Below are 13250 nucleotides of genomic sequence, written 5' to 3'. Positions count from 1 at the left end.
TCAGTGTTTCAGGCAGTTCAGTGTTTCAAGCAGTTCAATGTTTCAGACAGATCAGTGTTTTAGGCAATTCAGTGTATTAGGCAGTTCAATGTTGCAGGCAGTTCAGTGTTTTGGATAGTTGCAGTGTGATGGTCAGTATTAGTATGTGTGTTGGAATGCAAGTGCTGACGGTATAGTTTGTTGATTTGGAAATGGCAAGTCCCTCTCAGCAGGATCAGTTGAGCCTTCTGCCAAGTATAAGTGATATGTAAGGATAGTTAGGCAGGTAGCTTTTCTTTCAGGATGGAAGGCTCGAGTTAGTGGGAGTTGAGTAGTCAGATAGGAGATAAGCAGGCTGGTTCCAGCAGCATCGTTTCAGTATGAGCGGCAGAGTGGATAGAACAGTTATAGATAGTCGAAGTATCTTCAGAAGTCGCTGGAAGCAACTAGTAGGTTGCGATGGGGTGTAGTGACCGGTGGGAGTCCGGTAACTCAGATATCGGAAGATTAGTTGGACCAGGGTGGTCTCAGTGCATCCGGTAGGCGGATGAAGGGCAACATAATTTTCAGTCGGAGGAAGTAACGTTAAGGAAATTATGGAAAGGAGAAGAATCAGTATGTACCAACAGTAGTGACCAGCACTGAGAGTCCGGACCTCGGTCTGATGCAGTGGGCAAGGCCCAGTATGTGCTTTATATGTTATTGTATGGTATGTGGTAGATTGGGGGAGATCACTAAGCTTCGTGCTTACGGTTTCAGTTTTTAGTTTCAGGTACTCAGCTTTCAAAAGAGGAGCTCGGAGAGGTTACAGTGCACACACCATAGTCAGTTAGCCTGGGAATGTTTTACTCTGATAATGAGATTATGTTTTGAATTAATACTCGAAAATTATGTTATGACTTATGATACGGTTTTTATAAATATGGTTTTAGTAATGTTTTAAAAGAAATTTTTAGTCTTGATTTTTGGGTCATTACATGGGTCCTTGGTTTATTGCGCCTTTTCGGGTGATTTTTAGGTTTGGGAAGGTTGCTTATAGATTGAATCTTCCTGAGAAGCTAAGTCAGATACAAAACACTTTCCAAGTTTCGCAGCTATGAAAGTGCATATTGGATGAGGAGGCATTGGTTTTCGTGGATGATATTCAGTTCGATGAGCGCCTGAACTATGTTGAGAGGCCGGTGTCTATCCTGGAAAGGAAGGTTAAGATTGTGTGTAACAAGGAATTACATTTGGTAAAGTTACGGTGGCAGAACCGGAGGGATTCGAGTGGATCTGGGAGCCAAAGGCTGAGATGCGGGAGCATTATACAGATTTATTCAGTGCAATAGACTTCGAGGACGAAGTCTATTTCAAGTTGGGGGAATTGAAACATCCTGAAGTTCAAGTACTTCCAAATTCATCCCTATAATTATATTTTACGTCAAATTGGTCCCTAAGTCCAAGATTTATGCTTTGAAGCCCTAGTGGCAATTTTGTAATTTGGGCAGGGGGAGTACGCCAAGCATACATGTGTGTACGTTGAGCGTACTAGGGTGCACCCTAGTACGCTGTGCATACACTTATGATGTGGGGCATACTAATGTCAGGAGGAAACCCTAATTTTTAGGTGTTGAGGGGTATTTAAGTAAGATTATGGCTCATTTCTCCACACCTTTTCAGCCTCCACCTCCTTTGAGTGTGTGTTTTGGAGCTAAAGTGAGTGTGCTTGGTATATTCTTGGTGTATTGAAGGAAGAAGAAGATTCTTGGAGAAGCCTTGGTGTGGGAGCAACTTGTGGATCTAGGATTCTTACCTTCTAGAGAAGCTCTAGAAGATATAAAGCTTTGATCTTGACTTGTATTTCTTTAAGATCTTGCCATGAGGAGTTTATCTGTTTTAGTCCCTTTTCTTGGCCTTAATGAGTATGAGCTAATCTAAGACCAAAGGATATGTCCTTTATGAAGAAATGAAGTGCAATAAGTCATAAAAATGCTATCTTGGCTCCTTTGGTGCATGCATGCAAGTTATAGAGGTCTTAAGTAGTTAAGACAAACTAGGATATAGGTTTTGGGACTTCAAAAGACATGTAAAACCATAAAGTTGGAAACTTTATGGTTTGGAACACCTTTTTAGGCTTGTATATGAAATTAGACGTTTCGACTTGTTTGATTAAACACTTAATGGGATTTGGGGTGGTGCGAGTGTACGCCCTGCTTAAGAGGAAGTGTGCCCCGCATACTCGGTCAACCACCTCAATGGTGGTCAATGTGAGGCTTGGAGTACGCTAAGCGTACCTCCAGAGTACGCCCCGTATACTCGCATTGGGTCAGCTCGGTGGGTTGACTCAGTTGACTTAGTGGGTTTGACTAGTTGACTTTGACCAAGTTTGACCAAGTTGGACCTTAGGAGTATTTTGGGTATTTTTGGATTTTGATAAATTGGCCATTTGGTGGTAATAGGTATCGATTTAAGAGCTGAGATTCGGAGTCGAGTCTTACCAGTTCGGTTCAGTTTGCGAGGTGAGTTTTCCTCACTGTACTTACAAGTCGAAGGCACCAAGGCCGACCCTTTGGATTCCCAGTTTATCCTATGATTGTGTACTGTAGTGATCTGTTAGATATGTATCCTGGTAGATAGGATGATGCTATGCTTAGTGATCTATAAGATCTGTCTGTTTGTTATTTGCTAGCTATTTGTGTGACATCCCCATTTTCATGGCCAGAAAAGACCGATTTTGTTTATGCTTTATAAAAATCAGAGTACCTCTTTTAATAAAAATGTTGCGGAATTTGTTCCCAGTAAAACAAAATAAATACGTTATCAAAGCATTTCCAAAGAAAAGTATTTTTAATTCATTTTAACACATTTGGGATGTCATCGTCAATACAGAAACATAAGCATAAACAGAACTTACATTTATTTACACTAGTGATCTACATCTCTTTAATCTCTTAATGTAATGTGACTTCATCTCAACACCTGTAATATAAATAAACTGAGTGGGTCAGGTTGGGAAACCTGGTGAGTACATAGGGTTTTCAACCCACAATAATATAATTATTATGTTTAAACAATCAAACAATCGACCCAATTACCCATCCCCATTATCTTCTTTACTCTTAAGGATCTACCCTAATACATCTATCCCGCATTCGTTCATTCTGAAGTCCTTTGCTTCCAGAGTTATAGGACTGGCACTAAATCCATAGCTGTCAATGCTCGTTCGTAAAGCACTAATTCCATAGCTGATGGGTACTAAATCCATAGCTACCAGTGTTTATCTAATAGGTACTAAGTTCATAGCTACCAATTCCTAACAGGTACTAAGTCCATAGCTACCAGTGTTTATCCAATAGGCACTAAGTCCATAGCTACCGATGTTATTTGTTAGGCACTAAGTCTATAGCTTCCAATGTTTACTCACATCATCTTTTATCTCTCATCATTCATCTACCCATCTCATACCCAACATACTTGTATATTTAAAGTACGTATACAGTTCAAATCATTTAAAACATGTATAAAAAAACGTTCATCCAGCATAGACAGCAAGTATTCAGATAATATGCACACATAGCACGTAGTTTATATAAAATACTTCATATCTATGTGTAAGATGAAAGTAACTAAGCACTCACCTGAGAAGGTGGTGACTCGGTACTCGGACAACGCTTCGTTTATTTTAAAATAATTTCCTTCGACGAAACCTAGTATTATTACCACTAGATTTTAGTCTAATATTTACCGTGACTAATTATTAGTCATATTATTATTATTATTATTATTATTATTATTATTATTATTATTATTATTATTATTATTATTATTATTATTATTATTATATAAGCGTTTAAACAATATTTTCCAACCACTATGTATAGACAGGGGTCAGACATAAAACACCGGAGGGCAGGACCATTTTGGCGTACAGTACTTCTGAAATCCAACAACCCTATGCGGTCCTTTAAACCAGATTCCCCGTACCGCAAGTAGCTAAAAAGATATTATAATGACACTTATATAAGTCATAATAATAGCTCAAATATTTATTATAAATTTATAATAACAATACTAATTTTAAATATAAACTATATTTAAAATAGGGTAAGCATAACTTACTTACAAGGGGGTTTCAGCTAGGAGTCGGGCTCTGCAGAGGCAGAACTTTGTCGCTAAATCTTTCTAAGAAAGATTTGTGCAGCGCTTCGGCGCTCACCTTACTATACTAAAACTATAGAAAGAGAAGTCGAATCACGAGAGACCGAAATGCTCGGGGGATAAGGAGAGAAAGACTCTTGAATCAAGAGAATGGTGCAAGAAATATGAGAGCCCAAGGCTCTTATTTATACTAATTGAATTTTCAAAAACTACCCTCCATAATTACTTAATGACCAATTAGTTATATAAACAACTAAACACCCCTCTATAATACTATTTTAAATGGATTTAATGATATTTGTACTAAACTAATGTCGAAAGAACTCAACATTATTCTTATAATGACCGCATCGTCGATACCTTTCTAATGATATATACATATGTATATATATGTGTACGTATATATGATTTATACTTTATTTTAATACGTAAATATGCTATTATAATTTGTAACTCGTTCATACGAACTCCGTTTTTGACGTTATTTATATCCACCCGTAGGTGGAGACGTACTCTACAACTTTTGTTTAGACTCCGTTGACTAATTTTGACTTTATTTTTAAAGTTATATTTTTAATAGGCCGGGACAGGATTGGTCCGTTAAAATCTCATAACGTTTTCATCCGATGTCCATTTTTTTCTGTCTTTTTATCGTTACGCTACGAATAACGAGATCTTCAATTCTCGTTTAGGTTGTGTCGGCTAAAAACCGCTCGATCTAATATTCGAATTTCGGGATGTACACTGCTAATCCGAAACTTTGAAAAATCATAACTTCCTCATACGAAGTCAGATTTGGGCGTTCTTTTTATGGACGCTTTCGGTTTAACGTATTCTACAACTTTTGTTTAGATCTCTAAGGCTAAATCTCACTCTATCGGAAATTCACTATTTACGTTTCCCGGTATCGTGCCGGTTCCGTCGCGAAACTTCGACGGGTCATAACTTCTTCGGTATAACTCGGATTTCGGCGGTCTTTATATGTACGGAAACCTTGTAACAAATACTACAACTTGGTTAAGATTATTTATTCTAAATAATATTTTGCTGAAAAGTCATTTTCGACACTTATTGCCTCTAAATTGACTAGCTCGAATCTACGGGCGTTACTATTTATATGCTTGTCTGCTATATATGTGTGTCGACACGGTGTATGTGTGTTTAGGTTGAGGCTGTCCTACTTTGTGCTGAAGGCCAACAGACCCAGGGAGTCCCAGATAGACTGAAGGCCAACAGGGCATACCAATCAGGCCGAAGGCCCTGAGAATGGTCTAGATAGGCTGAATGCCCAGAGTGGCGTACCAGTCATGTTGTAGGTTCTGTGAACATACCAAGTAGACTGTAGGCTGATGAGGCGTTCCAATCAGACTGAAGGCTATGTATGCATGTTGTTTGCTATTATTATTATGAGTATGTGATGTTTTGGTATTGTAGTGGAACTCCTAAGCTGTGGGCTTACCGTTTTGGGTTATATTTTAGGTACCTCAGCTGATCGCGGGAAGGAAAATGTGTGATCGTGCACCTCCTTGTGTTTTGTATTATGATTTTGGGAAACTCTAATATTAAACATGTTTTCAAAACTAATTTGTAAACAATGATGATTTGTGGATTGGTTTTAAAAGTTTAAATTTTTCATGAATTTTATGGATGTTACACTTTAGAAGTTAAAGAATATCCCAAGAAAATTCCTTCATCTGCTTTAACATCAAACTTGTTGCGATATTCCTTTGATTTGAATATAAAGCACCTAGAACCAAAGATTTGAAAGAATTTAACGTTAGGCTTGCGATTGTTTAAGATTTTTTAAGGAGTGATAGAAAAATATTTTATTGATATAATAACAATTTTTAGTCAAACACGCAGCTCCAATTGCTTCAGCCTAGAAGTATAAAGGAATATTTTCAAAAGATAACATTGTCCTCGTAGTTTCACATAGTGAACGGTTTCGTGTTTCAACTACGCCATTTTGATGTGGAGAGTAAGGATATGAAATTTTGTTATTTATCCCTTTATTCGTCAATAATTCTTCAAATACTTGAATTTTGAATTCAATGTCATTGTCACTTTTGATCTTCCAAATTGGCTTTCGCAACAATAACTATACCTATTTCACAAAATCAATCATCTTTATGTAGTATCAGATTTTTATTTAAAAAATAATACCCAAGAAATCATTAAAAGTCATCAACAATAACTAAAATATATTTGTTACCCCCAATACTTTCAATTGATGATGGACCACATAAATTAATATGAAACAATTCAAGTGGCTCAACAATCGTAGTATTTATGATTGAAGAATGACTCTTTCTGCTTTGTTTTCCCATTTCGCGAGTTGCACGCAAATGATCTTTATCATACTTGAGAAGTGGTAGACCTCACACAAGATCACCAAGAACAATCTTGTAGATATCTTTGAAGTTTAAATACGAAAGTCTCCTATGCCATAACCAGCTTTCATTCGAACATTCTTTCGCAAAAAAACAATTTATGGTTTCCCTTGAGATGGATTCAACATTCAAGTTAAGAGGGTACATTTCGCCTTTCCTTTTTGACTTAAGAATCACCTTTTGAGTATCTTGGTGATAATTTCTTATCCTTCTTCATCAAAAGAGACTTTCAGACCAGAACCTACAACAAGTTGACAAACACTTATCAAGTTATGTTGCAAACCTTGTACATAAGCTACCTTGTCAATTGTGAATTCCCCATTGGTTATAATTCCATACCCTTTGATTTCAAAAGTTGCAATGTTTCTGTATTTCACTCTCCCAACATTCTTTAAACTCTAAAACTCCCTTAGCTACGACTTCCTTCCTGTCATGTGATGCGAGCAACCACTATCAATGTACCATTACGAATTATACTGCTTGTCACATATTACCTGCAAAATTACACAAATTTAATAACCCAAACCACCTTGGGCCCTTGTGAGAATTTTGATTTTGAGATAGAAACATGAAAGATCATCGTTGTAACATCCATAAAATTCATGAAAAATTTAAACGTTTAAAACAACCCACAAAACATCATTGTTTACCATTTAGTTTTCAAAACATATTTAATATCAGAGTTTTCCTAAAATCATGAATCAAAACACAAGGAGGTGCACGATCACGCTTTTGCCTTCCCACGATCATCTGAGGTACCTAAAACATAACCCAAAACAGTAAGCCACTACTTAGTAAGCTTTTCCTCAAAAGTGCCAACACACAAAAACATATAACAGTAAGAAACAGCATGCATACAAAGCCTTCTGCATGATTGGACCGCCTCGTAAGGCCTAGAGCCTATCCGGACAGCTCTTCGGGCCTTCAGCCTAACTGGACCGTATCGTAGGGCCTACATTCTATCCGGTCCACCTTGGGTGTCTTGGCCTTCAGCATAAATTAGAACCGCCTCAACCTAACCAGCTATGATATGTCGACATACATATAACTAAAAACATTTAACAAGGCATCAAACAAACAGGTAGATTCATAGATCACAATCGCATGCTGACACCATATCTACCAGGGTACAGATCTAATAGTTCACTACAGTTTATGATCATACGATAAAGCAGGATAACAATCCAAAGGGCTATCCTTGGTGCCTTCGACCCGAAAGTACAGTGAGGAAAACTCACCTAAAAGTTAAATAACTGATGAGGCCTAACTCCGAATCTCGGCTCTTTACACAATACCTAGATCCACCAAGTCACCAATTCCATCAAAATCCCAAAATACCCAAAATGCCCTTAAAATCAAACTTGTTCAAACTCAAAGTCAACTGGTCAAACGAACTGAGTCAACCTAACCGAGTCAACTCAACAAGGGATGACTCATGCGAGTATGTGGGGCATAACCCAGAGATACGCTAAGTGTACGTGAAGCCTCACATTGACCAACTTAAAGGGGTGCCTGACCGAGTACACGGGGCATAACCTCGCAAAATCCAAAACTCCATTAAGTGCTTAATAGCTTAAGCACTCAAGCCCATACTTTAGATCTATGGTCTAAATGCACCCTAGAGTCATAAATTCTCCTACTTTATGACTTTACACATACAAAAATTCCTTAACACAAGGTCTTAATCCATTAAGAGCTTCTACTATATGCATGGGGAAATTCTAGCCATTGGGACCTCATTTTTACGGCTTAGGACCCTTCCTAGGTTCTGGAAGGAGAACTCATAATGACAATAACCAAACATGCACAAGATGGGAACATTTGTGAATAATTCAACCATTTGTGAACAATTCACAACATTCAGTTTTAGTTCCATCTGAACTATCAACCATTTGTGAACAATTCACAACATTCAGTGGTTCTGAAATGTATCTTACTTTGGTTTTCCATGAAGTCAATTCCGAAAGAACTTTCATTTCCTCATCCTAATCAATTGGTTTAGACCAAATATAATCCTCAAAAGAGTTAGGATTATCAGTGTTGACCATTGATGTTAATTCAGATGTATCACTTTTATCCACTCCTTAACAAAAACTTGATTCAAAGTTGATTTGACTTTTAGAAAAATAATTGTTTTCTCATTCAAATTCTTGAAACCTTGATTATCAACAATCTTTCCAAATTCATTTGAATTTTCAAAAAACAATTTTCTCTTTCGTTCAACGACATCTTTCACGAAAGAAGAACAATTTCAATTTCCGATACAATGAGTTATACTTCTCTATTGAAATTTGTTTGATTTATTGTTTGTCCTGTTCGGTTAAAATATCATTCATCGTTATTTTCTTTTCTTTGGATTTTATAAATTCCTTAATCTCTTCAAGTCCAACCTTGTATGGATCATGCAAAGATTCATTTAACGAAACCACGGATTCACATTTATAACAATCAACATCAATGTTATCCTCTTTAAACTCAAGAAAATGTAAAATCATTTTATGCAATTTTTCACCGATATCGCAATTAAGGTAAAGTTGAGTTATATTGTTATACAAACATTTAGCAATCAAACAAAAAAATGTTTCTTTGTTTTATCATCATCCTATTGTCTCCTTTTAAAACAAGTACTGCATCCTGAAGTCTAGCAATTTCAATTTTAAGAGCTTTAGTTTTCATTCTTCTTTCCTCGCTTTTAAATGAATTCTTGCTAAGACTATCACTAAGATCAAAGTTTTTAATATGAAATCGTTTCAGACATTATCTAAAATAAGAGACTGTATCACGTAACTCGGTTAGGTCATAATCATAACGAGAAATAGGAATATCAAGAGATTTAAGAATCGAATTTTTGATTACCTTATTGCTTTACCCAACATACTCTCGAATGCTTTTTATCGAAAACAAGCATCAAACTTCACTCCTTCATCAGTAAAGTACTATTGATTCTCTGAACTCACACTACCTACCATAGATTTCCCTTCTCTCATAACCTTATTTTCTTTCTCATCCTTTGCTTTTTCACAATGAGTAGGCCTCCTCACCTCTTCATCTTCGGAATCTGTTAACCAAACTTCAACTTGGCCGTTATCACTATCATCATCAGCAACAATAAATGCTTTTCCAGTGGTCTTGGACTTGTGAAGCTCTTTAATTTTATGTGTTTAATAAGCTTTGTCTTTTGAATTCTCCTTCTTCTCATTCATTTTTCTTAACATGCATTAGTGATTTTTGACATGAAAATAGTTACAGTCATAGTCGGAATCGCCAAGAAGCTTTTTCTCTCCTTTTTCCTCCTCTTTCTGATACATCCTATATCCTTCTTCTTTCATCTTTTCTGAACCCAAGTTCTGACTTTTGAAACTTCCAACTCCATTGTCACCTCTATTGAACTTATTTCCTTTGAATTTAGAGAAGTTTTTCTTGAAAAACTTTTTGGGATTGCTGACCATAAGCGATTTGATTTCACTTGTGAATTCCTCATCGGTGCTGTCAGAATCTGAATTATCTTCAATCATCTTGGATGCCTTATTCTTTGAGCCTTCTGTTTTTGCAACAAATGCTAATGGACCAGCATTTGGAACAGTTTTTGCTTCTTTGAGAACCTCTTTCTCATGAGATTTTAGAATACCCACCATCTTGGTAAGAGAATAGTCCTTGAACTATTCATGAGCCTTAATATTTGATGTGATGAGTTTCAATCAGATCTTAGACCATTCAGAAAGGTAACTTTTTATACAATCATTTTTCCTGCTTAAATCATGCATAAGTATTCTACTTAGCGAGTGGTTAAAACGAGTAACACTTTGATTAATAGACTCATCAGGTTTTTTATCAAAAGAAACAAATTCAAATAAAAGAGTGGTTTAATTTGAATGAGTTAAATCAACATCACCATAATATAACTCTTTCAACCTATCCCAAATGTCCTGAGCTCTACGTAGAGAACTTACCAAACGAAATGTGTCAGGAGGAAGTTCAAAGCTCGGAATTCTTGTTGCTTTCAAATTGTCCATCAACAATTCCTTTTCATCAAATTCAATACCATCAACAATGATATTAACAAAATCTCTTTGAATATACACAATCTATATGGTCTTTGTCGACATGTACAATCCTTCTATAATCACATGCCAAATGCTCGAACCATGAGTTTTGATACCAAGGATATAATCTTCAAAATGAAGTGCACAGACTTTGTAATCCTCTAGAAAAAGGATTGGAATTCGATTTGTAGAACCAATACTTCCATGAAGATTGAAAAAAAATAGAGTGAGAATCCACTCTTGCCATTTTTTAGAGAAATTCTAAACGAAAACAAAAATAGAATCAGTTCTATGAAATAAAACGGATGTCAAATCAAAAATAAGATTTGAACAAAGAATTTTCAATCAATTTTACAACAACATTTGCAAAATGTAGAAATGATAAAAAATGCGAAGTAGAAATCTAGAAAACTTGAAGAACTTTCAAAAAAAATTGATTCAAAAACAGCTCACAAATCACCCGCTCTCATACCACTTGTAAGAATTTTTGGAACGATAATGATTCTATTTTGTTAATGCAAACATCTTTGAACGAATGAATGATTAAGAACACAAAGAAGTAAATAAAATCATTGTATCATTAGAAAGCACTGAGAATAATTTGATATAAGTTAGGGAACTATTCTCTCCAAAAACACACGCTCTCTTTTAACAGACATCCCTATATATAGGCATAAACGTAAGTCGAAAAGGAATACCTAAGCTAATAGGCTAGGACTGGGAACCCCGGCTAAATAACAATACCTAAGAAGACTTGCTAATGAAATGAAGACTTTATTATATTTATAGACCAGACCTGCGAATACGAGTTCACATACAAATCATGACACCACAAAATTATTCTGAAACCTAACACTTATTCATCATCTTCCTTCACATGCAATTCCATCAGGAATTTTTTTTTTAGAAATCTAGAGGTTGTAAAGGAAGCTACAATTAATCTGAGGCTCACTGGAAATTCATATTATTGGAACAACAATAGTAATGGCAGGAAAGACAAACATGTCTGGTGGAGGTTCTTCATAAGCGAGCAGCTCTTAGGGTTCTGTCGTTTGCCTCCGCCTTCATCCCAAAATTTAATCACAGGTTATCCTAATTATTTGTTGATAATAATAACAATTGAGAGATTGACTCAGAGAGAGCATGAGATCAAACGATATCCAATGCAGAAAACTAAACTGAGTGGCATTGTTCAAGAAGCATGACCAATCTAGTGACATTGTTGTGGATGTATGAGTGTGGGTTTTCCATAGGGTATCAGACTCTAGCATGCATATCCAAGTGTATAATGCGGTTTATGTTACACCGTAAATTTTCAAACAAATTTTTCATTTAAAAATCACATTAATCTCATTACATAAATCGCAAAAGATTCGAAATCTCATTTTTATCAAAACACATGTCCATGACAACAAAAATACAGGATCCTAAAATATAGCACAGTCTTGTGTGTAAAATCAAGTCGGCGTCTTCTTGTGATCCTGAGAAGTATCTGAACCACATAACACATAACACGGTAAGCACGAAGCTTAGTGAGTTCCCCAAAATACCACACATATCTCATTAGCCTCTCATGGATATGCTCAAATAAGACCCTCTGGTCAATGTGTCTCAGTGGGGCCCTCCAGTCCCACAACTCGAGTGGACCCTCCGTTCCTAACTCAGTAAGCTCAGAATAATACACATCGTAAATCACAAAGACATAATGCAGGATATCTCAATAATCAATATAACACATAAGACCCTCCGTTCTCTCAAAGATTTCCACTCTAGGTAAAGTATAGTGAGAAGACTCACCTTGAAGCAAGCAAGCAAATACACCTCGCACACGAATCACCGATCTAGCCTCTGCCTAACACATGTGATAATTATCTCTAATTAAGATCACAACTCTAAATAAACTCATACTAGCCCCTCTCTAACTCTTGGGAAGGGTAAAAGACCATTCTACCCCTCCACTGTCTCAAATGCTCCCATTTGGACAAAACTCTAAAAGTCAACAGAAGTCAAGACTCTTCAAATCAACATACCCTTCATTGAAGCCGTCATGCAAATGCCCAAATATGCAAAGTTCCTTAAGGAACTTCTCACTAATAGAAAGAAGATGGAAGAAGTGAAGAAGGTAGTACTCAATGAAAACTGCTCAGCTGCTATGCTAAATAAGCTACCAAAGAAGAAAGGTGATCCGAGGAGTTTGACTTTACCTTGCCAATTTGGCAACTTGGCCACCATTCATGCCTTAGCCGATTCGGGAGCAAGTATGAACCTAATGCCATATTCATTATTTAAGAAGCTGGACCTCCCGGAACCTAGGCCAATTCGCATGGAAATTCATTTGGCAAACAAGACAGTCACCTTCCTAAGAGGCATATGCGAAGACATACTAGTCAAGGTGGACAAATTCGTCTTTCCCGTTGATTTTATCATTCGAGACATGGAGGCAGATCCACAAGTGCCAATCATCCTTGGAAGGCCCTTCCTCAACACGGCAAGTGCTATAGTAGACATGAGGGACTCGAAGCTCACCTTGCGGGTAGGAGAAGATTCAGTCACATTTAGGGTAGACCAAGCTATGAAGTATTCGAGGAACAGTGATGACACGGCATTCTCAATTGATATGCTTGACGAATTATTGGAGGAATGCATAACTGAAGATTCCAGCAAGTTCACAACTGATGATGAAGAATTTGATCCATAA

The 13250-nt window shown here is 36.6% G+C and overlaps 1 protein-coding gene across 1 annotated transcript; it reads left to right on the top strand.

The window, feature by feature from the left end:
- The first annotated feature begins 12656 nt into the window (after positions 1–12656).
- Positions 12657–13250, top strand: LOC111888416 (uncharacterized). The gene has a single exon (XM_023884593.1). It carries the CDS (start codon positions 12657–12659, stop codon positions 13248–13250), a length of 594 nt encoding a protein of 197 aa, XP_023740361.1.

This window comes from Lactuca sativa, chromosome 2, assembly GCF_002870075.4.
Source record: "Lactuca sativa cultivar Salinas chromosome 2, Lsat_Salinas_v11, whole genome shotgun sequence".
NCBI lineage: Eukaryota > Viridiplantae > Streptophyta > Magnoliopsida > Asterales > Asteraceae > Lactuca > Lactuca sativa.
This window is presented reverse-complemented; position numbering and strand designations above follow the sequence as displayed.

Coding starts and splice junctions, on each gene's coding strand:
- LOC111888416 (XM_023884593.1), top strand. CDS start 12,657: ATGGAAGAAGTGAAGAAGGTAGTACTCAATGAAAACTGCTCAGCTGCT.